The sequence below is a fragment of the Jaculus jaculus genome, chromosome 2 (genome assembly GCF_020740685.1).
Source record: "Jaculus jaculus isolate mJacJac1 chromosome 2, mJacJac1.mat.Y.cur, whole genome shotgun sequence".
Taxonomy (NCBI): Eukaryota; Metazoa; Chordata; class Mammalia; order Rodentia; family Dipodidae; genus Jaculus; species Jaculus jaculus.
The window spans coordinates 20,714,226-20,732,295 of NC_059103.1; the positions used below are offsets into that span (position 1 = coordinate 20,714,226).

The following is an 18,070-nucleotide window of genomic DNA, read 5'->3' on the forward strand; positions in this document are numbered from 1 at the left end:
TGCAATGCTGTCACCATAGCTGGCATTACAAATGACAGCTCTTCTTGGTTCACTTATCAATGATTCACTAGGTTTTAATTATTCACTTGGAAAATTTCAATTGTATATACTAAGGTTAGCTTTTACTCATTTATTTATTTATTTACTTATTTTTTTGTGGCAGGGTCTTACTCTAGCTCAGGCCAACCTGGAATTCACTTGGTAGTCTCAGGGTGGCTTTAAACTCATGGTGATTCTCCTACCTCTGCCTTCCTAGTGCTTGGATTAAAGGTACACCACCATGCCTGACTAAGTATATCTTTTTAAGGATACTATTTTGTAAATATGTAAACATGGATTTGTGACTGTTTATATTATAAATGAACCTTTATATAGACATGTAATATTGACTATAACCTAGTCTAATTATGTAAGTCATTATTTTGAACAACAGCCCATATGCAGGAGTGCCTTCTGAAGGTATTTATCTACCCTGAAATATGTGTCAATGTCTCTAAGTTCAGATGACTTGAATGAGGGGCAAAGTCTTTCCATATATAGCACAAACTGGCTTTGAACTCATAATTCTGCCTCAGCATCCTGTGTATTATTTATTTATGGTATGTGTGTGTGTCAGCAACAGAGAGAGAGAGAGTAAGTAAGTATATAGGTGTGTGCCAGTGTCTCCTGATGCTGTAAGTGAACTCCAGATATATGCACCACTTTGTGCCATTTTGTGTATCTGGCTTTACAGGGGAATTGGAAAATTGAACCCAAGTCAGCAGGCTTTGAAACCAAGTGTTTTTAACTGATGTGAGCCATCTCCCTGGAACAGGCCATGGCATTTAAACATAAGTAATTTTAAGTGTCAATGATACACACCGACCCAAAGTACTGGAAATAAAACATCTCTTAACAATCAACAAAAACGATCTTGTCAAGATTCAGATTTACATTTGAATACAAAATATCTTCCAAGTGCTAAATTATTATGTATTCTTATGAGAAAAATTGTCACTTACTATTTTAACAAAACTAGCTATGCCCCACTCCACTTGTACACAGTGGTCCTCACATTCATTTGGGTTCCTGGCCCCTTTGTTTTTAGCTTTGGATAATATTTCACATTGAGAAATAACTATTTCTGCAAAAATACACTATGAAACTAAGACATCTGTAGTATTCTAATTCTTAACCTACCTTATAGGAATGATGTAGGAAAAAAGAAGAAGGAACCGGAAAAGATTGCGGTACCATGGGCCTGCAAATCCTTGCAAGGTTACCATAACAACAGAAAGAACAACTAAGGCCAGAAATAGTGCCTTTGTCAGCTGATTGAGCTCGAGGTCCAACAAACCAACCTGAAAGAAAACATCATAGTATTAATACATGCCCAAGTTGGCCCCATCTCTATACATGATAATGATGACATAAGAAAACATGAACTCATTATCAGTCTTTACACTGATGCAATACAAAGGTATGTTTACTTTTCTCTTGAAAACTTTCTTACAGGTTTAGGCAATATTTCTGAAAATGAGTTGCAATCCCAGAGCATTCCCAGGAAGGCTCTGCTGATAAAATATAAGACTAGAGCTGACAATTCAACACAGCAGCTGGATCCACTGGGTGGAGGGTTTCATGATCACTATCAAGACAGCAAAAGTAGGAGAGACAGGCCCACAGAAGGTCATGGGAGGCTTCCTCTATCCCAGCCCTACACGAGAACTCCTCTGGGAGCAAAGGCCTATTTCCTGAGGTACGTGTCAGCTCAGACCAGAATCCCAATTGTCACCCTTGAGTGTCTTGCGCTTTCCCATGCAGATCCAAAGTTCCCAAGTGCAGGTCAGTGTGTGTGTCTTCTGCAGAGGATACAGAGGGAAGTCAGCTTGGGATGAACTCCTCAATTAGCACAAGTCTCACACTTCCGGTTTTCTGCACTAAAATTCTCCCTGTGGATCAGTTACTAGCTGAGTATGCAAATATAAGGGAAATCACATCCATAGGAAGTAGCTTAATTTTCCTTATCTTGGAAACAGCAAGGCTTGCTACCCAAATAGCCTTCAACCTACAAGTAAGGAGAACATGGCTCATCTGAAGCATGGAACCCAAATTTCAAACTCTAGCATTCTCTGTGAGCAGTTTCTCCTTGCTTAACCCCACCCTGAAAGACCACGGTGCAGCATGGTGAGCAAACCTGTGGGTCTGGGCAGCACAGGAAAGCTGTAGAATCAGAGGGAGAAGGGAGCCCGTTCACTCCGAGGTAAACATTGCTTTCTGAGTGCTAACTCCGGGCCAGTGAGCTTCAGTTTTCTAATCTCTATGAATCTTCCTGACAGGACTCTGGGGATGAAGTGACACTGTGTACAGTAAGTATGCAGGCCCTTTTATCCAGTGAGCCAGGTAGGCATGTCATGTGGTTGGCATGCCGCTGTTGCTGCTAGATTGGATGCGGCTCTTCCGTAGACTACTGTGGGACTTTGGGGACTAGCCTCAAATGTGTACCTCCCTCCCTTCTTCCTGTCGTTCATGCCAGGATCTGGCTAATATGGAAATCATTATGTAGACAAAGCTGGCCTCTTAACTTTCAGCAATCCTTTTGCTTCTGCTTCCCAAGGACTGAGGTTAAAGGCCACCATATCCAGCCCAGCAGCAAAGTCTTTAAGCCTTGGGCTGGACAGATGGCTTAGTGGTTAAGCACTTGCCTGTGAAGCCTAAAGACGCCGGTTCACGGCTCGATTCCCCAGGACCCACATTAGCCAGATGCACACGGGGGCGCATGCATCTGGAGTTTGTTTGCAGTGGCTGGAGGCCCTGGTTCATCCCCCCCCCCCCGTGTGTGTGTGTGTTGCTCTCAAATAAACAAATAAAAATAAACAAAAAAATTTTTAAAGTTATGTCTTAAGCCTTGTCCTTGGTCTACTGCCCATGGAGAAGAGGTGCACATAGCACCAGGCTGAGGCCACAGCCACTGGTATGACGCGGCCTAGGAATCATGCATGTGGACACGACTACCTGCTCCTGACTTAGGGGACATGGACACCACATGAGTCCTACTGCGCTAGGCATCTCTACCACCTCGACTTCTGCATGTGGTTATAGCTTCCGAGAAAAAGAGAAGATAGATAGGGGAAGAAGAGAATCATGATTGCTAAAACTCTCCAAAGATGTTAGAGCAACTAAATTTTAAACTTAAGTTTACGCTTATTGAGCTAATTAGTAACTTTGTTTCTACCACAGTGTCTTGAGAACCCATAACTTTAACCAATAGAAAGTTGGCCTCTTTCACAACTCATCATTTAGTTTTATCTGCCATAAACTCTAAAGAGAAGCCATAGCTGGAGAGAAAAAAACCAAACCAAGATTTTCCCAGAAAGCTTGTTAAGAGAAGTTGTGAAGAAAACTAATTAAGGAATTACACACCTACTACACCTTGCTAAGCTCTGTGGTCATGAAAATGATTTAATTGTGAGACTTTTCAACCTGTACAAAGCAGTTTAGGAGAAAAACAAGTGAACACCAGTATTAAATGTCATATGAAAGAGAAAGAACAGGAAGTTTTCTTCTCTTCCCAGAAGCTACCAATCAGCCCCATTGCTGGTATACCTTTTGTGACCTTTCAAAGTACCCCAGAAATAAGATGTTTTGATAGGGACCCAAAAGCACAACAAGTAACATCTGTAACTAACTCAGTGCCCCAAGGCCCATGGGGGCTGGATGTCAGGGATGCCCCTTTGGATACCTGCCTGCATTTGCTGGCAGGCCTGCCACGGGGAAGCAGAGCCTAGCTCTGGGTCCTGCCACGACTATGAGTTAGACTAGGCGCTAACTAAGGAAACCTCAAACAAAAACTACATGGCCTCTGGGAGTGGTGGTGCACGCCACGTGTGTTCAAGGCCACCCTGAGACTACACAGTGAATTCCAAGTCAGCCTGAGCTAGAGGGAGACCCTACCCCAAAAAACACAAAACAAAACTACTACATGACCATTGTACATGGAATATCTTCTCACTTCTAATGTGAGAAACAGAACATGGCTTGCCACAGAAATTCCTCCGCCTTGCCCTATGATAACACATGTTTTGACAGAAATTCTGTCAACTACACACCCCAGCTTTACATTTCCCAAAGCATATGCTGTGCCCGTTCTCAGCAGTGGATGGACTGGCCTTCGAACCCAGCAAATCGTGTAGGGACTACCTACTCACAAATGCCTCCCAGCCAGTTACAGGGGCTCCCTTTGAAATCTCCAGTTCTTGTACCAGAACAGTTAAACTACCACTTCCCTAGAGAGCAAATAGTCTGAAAGGAACGCTATTCAGGAGTTCCCTCCTCCTGAGAAAGAGGCAGCGTAGACCTCAGCAGCTGATTTATCAGCTCCATTTAAAAAGCAGCACAAGGAGGACAAATACCATGCGATTTCCGCTACTTCACTACTACGAAGTTTATGCTTGAATTATTGAGAAAAATAGGGTTTTGGATTAAAATGAAGAAAAATTAAGCCAGGGAAGTAGAGCATGTTTCAAAGCCCAGATCTTTCTGCTGTGACAAAGGCGGTCTAAGTTTCAGGCCTCGCTGAGGATCAGATGAAGTCATTATTCATTCAGTCAGGGAAAAAAGACTCAATTACCTCAACCTAAAGATGCTATCAATGAATGCAAAGTGCATATTTTACTCTATTCATCCAAATCCCATTAAAAAGTGAAAGGAATGATTTAATCTGGCCTTCCAGAGTTGGCCTTTTTTTTGTAATAAAATAAAGAATTACTGTCTTGCAAAATGCATAACCACTACCTCACACTTTCCCCCTGCATCATAGCAGTAAAAGACCAAAAGCCTGGACAAAACCACTATGAAATGAATACAAAGTTTCCTTTGAAAAAAATGCCACATAGAGGATGGAAACATTAAAAGCAGCCCGCTGCACAGGATACCCAGATAATTCAAGGCATTAATACCTTTCTAATTGACCAGACAGATGTGGTTGACTGCCGACCAGTGGATGCCAGTTTTGAAGCCAACCAAATGCTGCCTTCTCCCACTCCCTCGAACGGAAAGAAAGTAATGACAGGCACAGCAGGGTCAAATACCACTTTTCAACAGTGGTTGTGGGATGTCCCTTGTGTTCTTTCAGGTAGCCTTTTCTGAACAGTGACTGCTCTTACTGGAAAGGAATTGTAGCCAAGCTATACAGCACATGGCACAATCTGAACTTTTTGGTTAATTCTACCAACACATACTGATGAGAAAAGATGGACACACACACACACACACACACACACACACACACACACACACTCTTTTAAGTACTAATCTTGTTATGCACCCTTGAAAGTTTTTTCATCTAAATAATAATCTAGACTTTTTCATCTAAATAATAATCTGGTAATCTGGATTCAAAAGCTGCTTAAAAGAAAAACTAGTCAACTTACAAAGCAGCAGATTCTAGAAAGTTGCAACTTTAGTTTTGATGTGAATCTCAGCATTCTGAACAAACCAGAAACCTGCTATGACTGCAAAAACTATTCCCCCATAAAATATATTATTAATCACTCGAAGTAATTATGACTATGAGAAAAGGTAAATTAAATATACTAGGAAGTAATTTTCAGCATTTATTGTAAGTTCCTATATTAGTAAAGCAAATTTTCTTCTACTTGTCATAATATTTGTTTTATTTGAAACAACTGTGATAACAAAATTAAATACGCTACTGGAAATTTTAATCTCCAAGGGAAAATTTGTGCATAATGTCTAAGACAACCACAATGGCTCTGCAAAGGGGCTGTTCTAGGATAATGAACACAATAATTGCCTGTATAATCTAAAATGCTACTAATGGCAACGATCACAAATCCATTTAGCTCCTCTTTAATTTATGTACCAAGTTTTAAATAGCTAATGGTTCTCAGTAAAATAATTTATACCAACAATAAAGGGTAAATACGGTGTTCTCCTGCTTAATCAAGAAGAGATCAGTCAGAGTTTTTTTTTTTTAATGAACACATGGATGAATGAGAATTGGACCTTATCTCTATAGTATACCACCACTCCCATCCATCTCAAAGTTAAAACTACCTGCATACTACTAGTTCCTAAGAAATCAATGTGCAGACCAAGCTGGAATTAAAGTCTTATGCTACAAAATCTTGGGCTCTATCCATGTTAAATAAACTAAAATGAAACCCAGAACTAAGTGGCACTAACTGCTGGCAACATGCCCCTGGATTAAAAGAATGTGAATGGTGGGGCTGGAGAGGTAGCTTAGCAGTTAAGGCGTTTGCCTACAAAGCCAAAGGATTCCAGTTCAATTCTCCAGGACCCGCATAAGCCAGATGCACAAGGGGGCTCATGCATCTGGAGTTTGTTTGAAGTGGCTGGAGGCCCTAGGGTGCTCATTTTCTTTCTCTCTCTCTCTCACATGCTCTCGCTCTCTCATCTTCTTTTTCTCTCAAATAAATAAAGAAAAACAAAAACAAATATTTAAAAAGGAATGTGAATGTCAAAATACTCTTACCAATGCTGTAAGACTTATGTACTCTTTCTTTACTGGGTAGCAAAATAATAAATGAAAAATTTCAAACAGTCAATATGCCTGCACAAAGATGTATTATCTTAATAATATGTTATTTTAATTTGGCCTATATTTTCCCTGTGAATATAACACCATTTGAAAAGGAGAAAGGCCCCCTGATCAAACGTCTTTGAGACTACATAAACAGAAGTACAGCTTTAGACAAGAAAGACGGCTTAAGGAAGCAACTGTAATTATTAATGTCTATCTTTCAACAGCTAAACTACTCGAGGGCCAACCCATCAATTCTCCATTCAGAATTTGGACTGTGACTCTAACAGTGATAGAGGGCTGTGCTTGTGCTTAACTGGGACTCCTATAAAAGGTGTATTTCTTTTCAGCATCCTTGAAAGAAATCACCTCTGTATTTTCCATTTCTATTACAATTTTAAGAAGCAGGAGAAAAAAAAAGTAATTTTTCAGACCTTCATTTGTATTTCAAATATATGAAACTTGATATATCTAGCTCCTAAATCTTATATCATAAATTTTTCCCATTGTGGACTTTAAATTATAACTGGTAGTTGTTAAGTGGTTGTATGAGATAGCCTTTTTCCTCGGCCTTAAGTTTATTTACTTATTCGTTTTGAGATATGAACTACTAACTCTTAACTGTCTGCAGCAGTGCAGCTGGCTACACACTGACGATGTGCCTGACGATTACTGCTTGCCGCCCCAGTGATCTGCGAAATAAGAAGAGCTTCTTTTAGCCATTATTGTCTATTGGCTCAATAATCGGTGCTTTAAAAGCTCCCTAAATAAGTATCAGCATGACAATGCTTAATGTTACAATATGGTGCCTTAATTTTTAAAATCAGAATCTTTATTTACACAAGTGACATTGAGAAGTCTTACCTACCAAAAACTTGTTTGACTATTCTACACTCAGAATTTAAGGTTGTTTCGTGGCTTACTAGGCAGTTATTACAGGGAGTTTTTTTTTCCTTGAAAATTACCATTTTTAAATGGGGTCACCACATGTTTTTCATGTATATATAAAAGTAACAGCGCAAAGGCCCACTACCAAACAAGGGTGTGACACTACTTTCAACACCAAGGAGGAGCACAGTCAGGAGACGAATATCTGAAAAATGACTGCACAAGCAAGGCACTGCTCAGCTCCTGCACAGTGGCATCAGTGGGTTGGATGGAAAGACTGCTGCAATCTGCAGGCACACTCCCACTGACCTTCTGGATACTGGCTCTAGCTGTTCTTATGGCACACACCCATTTGCCGTGACATTCTTATAATGTCAACAAGTAGCACAGCAGTCAGGACCATGTGCACATGTATGCCTGTGCACATATCCCAGGGTGACTTTTGCAAAACTCGTGCTACTTCTATATGCTCAAGAGGACAACTGGGTCCTAAAACTGCTGCCTAGCAGCCTTTGTTGACATAACCTTTATTTCACTATAATCAATACTTCAAAAGTCATCAAATGTAAAATAATACAGTGGCTTTGAAATACTGACAAGCTGAAAATTTTATTTTATTAAATTATGAATTATTTCAAATATTTTTAACTATGAAACATCAAAACCACACTTAAAATTGAATACGGAAAAATGGATAAAATCTGGTAATTGTTTGGGAATTTAGTTTATGTACACTAAAAACGCTGAAATTTAGCAACTAAGACACACCTATAATGTTCTTAAGTACATTACAATCTTCCACGGGCTTTTTGTTTAAATCAGTGATAAGGAAGACTGAATCTCGTTCCAACACGGCGTTTACAGTATACTGAACACCATGCTTCACGCTGATCTGTGCCACCTTCACATAAGAAAGAAGCAAGAGTGTGTGGCGTGGCAAGACTTTGCCAGCAGAGGGCGCTCCAGTCTGATGCACGGTCCTGGATTCTGCTCTCTGGAAAGCACAGCTTCATCTCTAAATACCAATTTAGTACATCAAACACATGTTTATTTTTGACAACAGAATTGACCTAAATATCTTTTCATTAGGCAGGATTTGGGTTAGAACTGATAAACTTTACACCCTGGATTATAGGGAATGAGGTCCCAAAGGAGGGTCTGCTATGATGTTGGGAATCCTGGGAATCCTAGATCTGACACCAAAATGCTGCCCAGAGTCAGCACAGTTCTGCTCAGCTGAACCTTCTGCAGATCTGGACTTAATATGAATGGTTTACACCTCCTGAATGTCTATACCTGATTTTTATTATAGCAATGTAGGAAACTGTCCATTTAAGGTGGTTTTACCAAGACCACACACAAATCTACAACTACTACTTCAACAGCATGTGCTATACCCTGATAACAAAAGCTCAACATTCAGCATCCTTCACGTAACTGATATTTGAGATTATTTATGCATAAAGTTTATTTGGGCATTATTTGACTCGGTGCTACTTACTATTTATGTTTATCTAATAAACAGCATCACCCTCTTCAACCCTGACTGCCTGAGCTCAGGGCAGCAATGCTCTTTCTCTTCGTGGAATGAGAAAGCTCTCTGCCACCTTGGCATGAGCAGGTTCTGTGGCCCACCACTCAGACCACGGCAGCTATTCCCTTCATTTTTGTTCCACTATCTTGAAGAGTCCAATCTGAAGAAATGATACCATGTGACACATTTTGTTTGGGGGGGGTATATGCATAGATGTGCTTTTGTCTTTCCTCCTGAATGGAAAAGTCCCTTATTTTAAATATGGTGATGGCACCTGCCTTTAATCCTAGCACTTGAGAGGCAGAGGTAGGAGGATTGCTGTGAGTTCAAGGCCACCCTGAGACTACCTAGTGAATTTCAGGTCAGCCTGAGCTAGAGTGAGACCCTACCTCGAACACCCCCCCCCAAATAATAATAAATAAAAAAAAATATGGAGGTGGGGATAAAACATTCCTAAAAAGTTACTGGGGGGGGGGGTGAGATGGCTCAGAGGTTAAGAGCACTTTTGAGCAGGGTCTGAGACTGCTGAGTTCAATTCCTCAGAACCCACCTAACTAGCTGGGTGCTGCCACCTACACCTGTAACCTTGGTCCTGTGGGGAGGAGAGATGGGAGAATCACCGAGGCTTGCAGAAATGGCAAAACTCTGGAATCAGTCAGAGACTGTCTCAAGAAAAAGCAGGTGGGTGAGCTGTGGGGTGGGGGGTGGAGACACCTGCCATTGTCCTCTGGCATCCAGGAGCCTACAGGGCACTGAATCTGCAAACACACCTGCACAACTCCCCCCCTCCCCCCCACACAAATACTACTCCTAAATATTCATTTAAACATCACGGTTTATATAATATATTCAGGAACAGTAAAAAAAAAAGGTCTCATATTTTAAAAATATTTTTTTGTTGTTCATTTATTATTTATTTATTTGAGAGCGACAGACACAGAGAGAAAGACAGATAGAGGGAGAGAGAGAGAATGGGCGCGCCAGGGCTTCCAGCCTCTGCAAACGAACTCCAGACGCGTGCGCCCCCTTGTGCATCTGGCTAACGTGGGACCTGGGGAATCGAGCCTCGAACCGGGGTCCTTAGGCTTCACAGGCAAGCGCTTAACCGCCAAGCCATCTCTCCAGCCCTGGTCTCATATTTTAAAAATACATTTATAATAGTAGCAAAGTTCAGGGTTCTATTAAGATTTGTTATGGAAATCACTAAATCCACTCAGGACTTCCAATGTCATAGACTCTTTTCTAAATGGAACGTTAAACTTTTTCAGTCAGCAAAGAACTTACTTGGTACCTCTAGTTCAGAATGTGAGGTGATTCTGTTAGTTATCAGTAGTGGGGAAAGGTTGAGACTCAGAAGAAACAGATGGATTTTTTTTTTTTTTTCTTTCATGGGCCAAGACATTAAGGGTGACACCCAGGCATGGACCACTCTGAGCAGATGAGTACTGATCCAGTTCTCTCGCCATGGCACCTGCCTGGACACAGTAATGAAAACTATTCCTCCTATCAAGAAACCATTCAGGATGAGGAGGCACCTTCCCATCTGTTTATTGTCCTTACAGCATTTCAAAAAAGAGAGTGGTTAATATTTTTTGTTTGTTTGTTTGTTTTGAGGTAAGGTCTAAACTCTGGTCCAGGCTGACCTGGAATTCACTATGTAGTCTCAGGGTGGCCTCGAACCCAACGCGATCCTACCACCTCTGCCTCCTGAGGGCTGGGATTAAAGGCGTGCGCCATCACGCCCGGCAGACAGTGGTTAAATTTTTATTAGTAAGGCCCTTAACTTGACACTTCTGTTGTAACTCACTTCCAAACTTTGGCTTTTCCTAAGAAGTGATGATGCCACAGGTCTGTGATGTAGTCTCTCAGTGACTGATGTCAGAATGCTACCATGTGGTCCCTTTCTTTAGCATACCAAGAAGTATAACATGGTCAGTGGTTTGTGCTTTGGACTTACTAAACACACTAGTTTAAACTGTATTACATATGGATTCCAGGAAATCTGGCTTCAGTGAGGGCTATCTCAGACACAAAACACAGCACTTGAATGCTTAGTGACACATCTTTGTCATAACAACAGAATGATAAGGAGAAAATTCCTGACTAGCTGTTCAATGACAAGATAGCATAATTTAACATGTTTTCATCTTGAGAATCTTCATACAGTTGTGTTGGAACCACACTGTACCACAGAGCTTAGATGAAAAGAAAGGGATGTTCCTTCCTTGGATGACTGAGTATGTGATAGAAATCCCCTCCTCTTCTCCAGGTACCAGGCATCACTACATAAAGCCAGCACGAGCACTTCTAAATCAAGAGCCATTGATAGACTTAAAAGGTTTGACACTGAAATATTACTGGAATCAAAAATGAGATCACTGTTTCATTTTCCACTAATTTTCCTGGCAAATAAATGCATATCACCTATTTATAATTGTATCAGAAACACACGTGAGGATATAAAATGCTGGCCAGTGTTTGAAGCACCTCAGAGTTGCTATCATCTTGAACAAAGTTAAGTGGGCTCCACCCATTTTCTGTTCCACCCACACATCAGCTTAAGTAGCTATTATCTAGAAGTTAATAAGAGGTAAACATTTTAATTTTTAAGACAGCACAGCCAGATGGCAGACACAAAATATCAAAGAAAAACGAGGAAAGTTATCATATCTGAATAATATCCAACAAAATCCCTTCATTTTCAAATTAAGTGCATTCTTTGTTTTGAAAGGAAAATGAAATTAGAAGATTTATTGAAAAATTTAAATGATAAGGGTAATATGGTTAAATACACTTTTCATATTACTTAATCACTCTTTTATTATTAAAACTATCTACAGCTTTATTACTGGTATCTTGGCAAAATGTAACACTTTTAAACCATCTAAAATTTTTGTGCTACTTTATGTCTTTAGAGACATTTTATGAACCATTTCATACTTAATGGCTTGTAAGCAATCCCAAGAGTTGGGAATTGTGAGAAAAGTTGCTCAGATTGACAGATAAAGTGAAAAGGTCTGTATTAATTTCCAAATAAAGAAATGCATGGCGTGGTATCTCACGATGATTATACTCTAAAGTACCAATTAGAACGCATCAGAAACTAGAGCAAGTTGACACTCTACAATAAAGCAAATAATTTCCAGTTGGAGGGGCAGAAAATGTTAATATGCAATGTTCAAGACTACAAGAATCTTTGTAAAAGGAAGTAGCTAATAAGGTTTAATGATGCATGTCAGGAAGCCACAGTATGTAGGGAAACACAGCTGGTTTCATTTTGTAAACTATTTGATATACACATCTTTCTCGTTCACGATTATCAGCTGTGCCAGTGCCACAGGGGACAGTTCAGACTTCAAATCAGGATATTCTTCTTGTTCCCTAAATTACAAGTAAAATACATTAATATAATATGGTGCTATAGGCTAGTGCCCTGACGGAAGCTTATCAGCTTAGGAAAGAGGATTAAAGAAGTCTTCTATAAAATGCTGCGGAAACAATTCTGCCAGCCTAAATAGGCTACTAAGCACCAGAACCATTCCAACAAATCATAAGACAGACAAACAATTTGGATGTAGTGAATTAATTATTTCCACAAAACAGTCACCAGTGTTCATATCTAAGGTATTAAAATACAAATTAACCTAATGTTTCTGCTGGTAACACTGTGTTTTTACTCCTTTGCTTCCTTTTCCAGGGGTGCACGTGCAAGCACACAAGGAGCCCCCCCTCCAAAAGGCAGTATGTCTTGCTCTCATAGTCTCAGTTATGAGGGCGTTCAATGTGCAGGTGACAGCAATTAGCAGCAGATGACAGAAGCACTTTGAATTTGTACCAGATGGCAGCGAAGGGTCACTGGGAGCCAACAAACCTTCCACAAGGAAACCCTTGTGTTAGGCAACCATCAAACTCAAAAGCTCTTAGAAACAAATTAATTATTCAACCACCAGAAGACAACTGCTAGGTCACAGCACTAATATCAGAATGCTGTTAAAGCTCGTGGAGCACACTTACGTTAAATGTAATTACACATATTAGCTCTTAACAACAAGCATGCCACATAATGACGAAAAGGTTGCCCTAAACGAAAGGAGCTAAAATTCTAGTAATTAGTGAATTGTCTTATGGCAAAATAGAGTCAACAGGTTCTACCTTTGGATGAATGGTGCTCATGGTTGGACCCAGGAGCGGCTCCCTTTGAAGTAGGAGCTACTGAAACCTCAGTTGAGAACAAGGTCTGAATCCTGACACACACCCACGCTCACCAGGGTAAAGGAAAACCAGATAAGATGCAGCTCTTCAAGCTTCGGAGGAATCTAGGCAAGGCCATCAAGTCTGAGAGGCAGCTGGCCAAGGCTTTCTACTCCGAAATTAAGTGTTGAGCTACTTGAGCGAGATGGGAACACAAGAGAGGAGAGCCAACAGGAGCAGAGAAGCAGCCTGGGGCCTTCCTACAGGGGGCACTGATGGACTAGATCAGTATTATAGTTCATTTGCTCACGTTTCATGGAGAAAAATAAAAGTAGGCAAAAATGCTTAAGATAAACAAAAACCAAATGGATAACTTCCTCTGATAAGATTAATTCCACACAAATAACTAATAACACATAAGATGGTTTAGTTTTTGGTTAACATTGCTTAATAAATTTAGCTGATAATTTCTTCTCCCCTTCTGACCTTTAGCAAACTTATCATGCTTTGTCTGTTATTTATCCTTCCTTACTCCATCCCATCTTATCATTTCTGCATGACTTCTAAGGACACAGCTCCTGAGGGCTCTTTCCCCTTTGTAGCTGGTACCCACTGCTGAAGCTGACACAGGTATCTGACATGTGCTAGAAATGATACTGTTTTTGCTCTCATTATCACATGTCTGTGGTTTGCATTAGGCTCATGAAATAAAGATTGCTCAAATCATCTTTTTTTTGAGGTAGGGTCTCACTCTGGTCCAGGCTGAGCTGGAATTAACTCTGTAGTCTCAGGGTGGCCTTGAACTCATGGTGATCCTCCTACCTCTGCCTCCCGAGTGCTGGGATTAAAGGCGTGCGCCACCACGCCTGGCTTCAAATCTTCTTAATCAAAATATTTTTAACTATTTTTATTTAAATGTGACAAAATCTGCTCAATTAGCCTCAATTACTACACTTACTTAAAACAAGAACAGATTAAATGAAATGACATGTTGTAACCCAATGATTCAAGAGGAGGTCAATTCCTAACTACAGGCTTGACACCTGGCACCTTTTCTTCCTCTGCGCAGTTCACCCAGCTTCCCCATTCTACCAGAGGAGTGAGCTCTCCTCAGAATTACTCTCCATCGGCCCTTGTGCTGAGAAGAGACTGCTCGGAACCCAGGCAGGAAGGACCTCATGCCTGACATGGTGAAGGTCACTGCAGAGCCTAACTCTCTGCTGTCAGGGCACTCACTCCAGAGGCCAGACTTTCACAGGCTGTCTACCTCACATCTCTTTACTGTGTGTCTGGGAGTTACAGCATTTAATTGAAGATTAAATGCCTCACAAAACAATGCTCTCAAGAAAACAGCAAGGTTAGAAATACATTCCCCCTAAAGTACAATCATATAACTTACATGACAAAAATTCTAAATGATAAAAGACAGGGAGGGGAAATGTCTGAGATAAGCGCTGGTCATTAGATTACTCTTAAACAATGAGGCACCACAGGTAAGCTAATCTTTTTCAATTTCCTCTCAAAATAAGTATGACATGATGGTAGGAAATGGCACCTTAATAACTAGAATCTAAGTGAATTAATTCATCAAAGACCACTCCAGTCCCTACAGTACACAGAGCACACACCATCTTTCTCTGTTCATGTCACCATGACAACAGACCTCAAGAAAGCCTACTTGCAACCTTCACACTCTGACCACCCTTGCTCTGTAGCCACATTTAGAAGAACCACCAGAGTGCTTACAAAGCAGGTGCACACACTGTTTAGAGGAGACTCAGCAATTTAAATTGGTCTGGTTTTGGGTACATAAACTAGGCTTCAGTACGGATAGTCAATGGGGCTAGGTGTCTGAGAGGGCAGAAAGTGAGCCACATGAGGTCCCTGAGCTGCCTCTGCCCTCACAAGCCGTCAGCCCTCAAGAGTCCACCACTGCTGGGCCTCCTGCCCCAGCACCGCCTGTGTGTCAGCTAAACCTCTTTCAAGGCTTCCACTGACCATTCCTGACCACCTGACCTCACTGCTTCTACTATGGGGATGTGCTTAGGGGCTCTCTCTTACCCAGGCACAGGAACTGCTCACTTACATACCAATCTTCTCTCTTGCTGGCAGGAGGAAAATACATACATTTCTCCTTTAAGATGACTTTTACCTTTGCTTTTTATTTCCTCTGTTTACTTTCAAATGTATGCGAAAATGTCTTGGTGGACTATTTTGACAGTGAAGATCTTCCTCCTTTTAAAACTTCTTCAATTATGAAAACAACTTTCTCACTAGGAAATCAGGCTGACCCCTAACCCCTGGCTCACTCATGAAAACCCATCACTCCCACGGTAGAAGAAGAAGGAGAACATAAATTCCTAGTTCTGGAATGGGTGACAATGAGGGCCCTGACAGTCAGGGTCATGCACAGGTGGTGCCCAGGATCATCACAGGGTGTGGCATCTCCCATGACTAAGAAGGAATTCTATCTGGGTTTGGCCAGGCATCTCTCAAGCAGTCACTGTCATGGTCTGGAAGCACAGTCAGCACCAATAGTCTGTATCGGGCTGCCTCCTGCCAGCAACAGCAGCAGCCCCAACTACTATAAGCAGGAGATGGGAACTTCCCTTCCCAGGTTCTTGGACCCCTACACCAACGTGGGGGACTAACATCATTTCCCTCACTCAAGCTATATATGTAGTTACTTTTCTTGTTGCAGAGATCAAATACTTGACAAAGACAACTTAACAAAGGAGAGGTTTTATTTTGGCTCATGGCTTTGGAAGTTTCAAAGTCCCCATGGCAGGGAAAGCACAGTGGAGTGGATATATGGAGTGCAGGTGCATGTGAGAGTCATAATCACATGGAGTAGACTGGGATATGGAGAAAGCAGGCAGAACCGGAAGTGGTCATAACCTGCAAGGCTGCCCACAATGCACCTGCTTTCACTGGGTAGATTCCAATTTAAGTATGTTCTATAACTTCTCAAAACAGTCTCACTAGCTGGGGGCCAAGTGTTCAAACACATGAGGCCTGTGGGGGACCTTTCACACTCAGACCACAACACCTAGGAATGACCTCAAATGGAGATGACAGTGGCATTCTGAGAGCAGGCACAAGATCACAAGGAATCAGCTGTTCTCAGAAAGAATGTAAGAGCCAAAGGAACATGCTCCCTCCAGACATAAAATGGCCTGGATATCCATGACCTCATAGTGCCTGACACTACCTACACAAGACCATCATAAGAGGAGGAAAAGATCATGACATCAAAATAAAAGAGAGACTGATTGAGATGGAGAGGGGATATGATGGAGAATGGAGTTTCAAAGGGGAAAGTCGGGTATTACCAAGGGATATTTTTTATAATCATGGAAAATGTTAATAAAAATTGAGAAAAAAAATGGCTTATAAGCCAGACAAGTTGACACATGGCCTCTTTCATGGCACAATCCTTTTGGAAGCTAGAACTGTGTACAACTAGTACAGACAGGATGACTATTCCAGAGATTATACTCCTGAGACATAGACCTCCCATAAAGGCATGCAGCAAGGGAGACACACAAACACCAACATTCAGAGTTGGTTCTAAAGCTTCCATACATCCATCAAGCACATGAATTTAGGCTGACTCACACAGTGAACATAAAATAATGTGCACCTACCTGTTGTTGTACAAAATTAGTAAAAAAAAAATGCACATTTCCTTTCATGTTTGTGCACTTTCAATATAGACCAAAACAATGACTTCATTAGACAGGATGGGATCAGTGGGAGGTATCCTGAGTGGGCTCATACTGTAAAGAGCCACCATGCTATTTTAAGTTTATGCACTTTTGTCATCTGTGTAATCTAATGAAAATTAAAAATAGGGCTGGAGGGCTGGAGAGATGGCTTAGCAGTTAAGTGCTTGCCTGTGAAGCCTAAGGACCCTGGTTCGAGGCTCGGTTCCCCAGGTCCCACGTTAGCCAGATGCACAAGGGGGCGCACACATCTGGAATTCGTTTGCAGAGGCTGGAAGCCCTGGCGCGCCCATTCTCTCTCTCTCCCTCTATCTGTCTTTCTCTCTGTGTCTGTCACTCTCAGATAAATAAATTTAAAAAATGAACAAAAAAAATATTAAAAAAAAATAGGGCTGGAGAAATGGCTTAGCTGGTTAAGTTCCATGCCTGTGAAGCCCAAGGATCTAGGTTCAATTCCCCAGAACACACATAAGCCAGATGCACATGCTGGCACATACGTATGGAGTTCGTTTGGAGTGGCTAGAGGCTCTGGAGTGCCCATTCTCTTTCTTTCAAATAAAAACAATAAATAAATATTTAAAAATAAGTACAACAGAAGGCAGGTAATCTTGCTTGTCAGCAAAATTTAGGTGTGATTGAGAAGCTCCCTAGGAGCAGAAGAGCACAGCTTACAAGCACAATGGCTTCAGAGGTAGTGCTGGCCATGTGACATGTGGCCGAAGCTTGTTTTAGAAGAACATTGAATGGCAGTAAAACCGAATTTAATGTCTTTAAAAGCTGCTACATACAGAACATTTCTGAAAGTTCAGAAAATGTGAATTTAATAAAAATAAGGTTAAAACATAAAACTACTTTTCAAAAGTTAAAGAAGGAACTCTACACACACACAGTCCATGTTGTACACACTGTCAGCTTATCTCGCTGTCCCCACTGCAGAATTGCGGGCAAGCAGCCTACCGTATGTCAGTGACAACAGTGAAAGTGCCTAACAATAAAACAGCATGCTAGGAAGAAGTTCAGTGACAATATCATAGCTTCAATATAGCAAGTGAGTGGAAACAAAGAATATGGGGAAAGGGGGAGGTGTGGGCCTCTTGAAAGAAAACAGACTGAGGGAACCTAACTTTCTGTGTTGGTAGGATATAACACATCCATGAGCTATGACAGTTTTAATTTTATAGCTCAGGG

General features: G+C 41.2%; 1 protein-coding gene across 2 annotated transcripts in view; it reads right to left on the reverse strand.

Moving 5' to 3' along the window:
• Atp9b (ATPase phospholipid transporting 9B (putative)) overlaps nt 1-18,070 on the reverse strand; it is a 226,118-nt gene that overhangs the window by 78,984 nt on the left and 129,064 nt on the right. For both annotated transcript variants that reach the window (XM_004662637.2, XM_004662636.2), the window contains exon 12: nt 1,180-1,340. In XM_004662637.2, the coding sequence (XP_004662694.1) occupies nt 1,180-1,340 (161 nt within the window). The remainder of the gene's footprint in view (nt 1-1,179; nt 1,341-18,070) is intronic.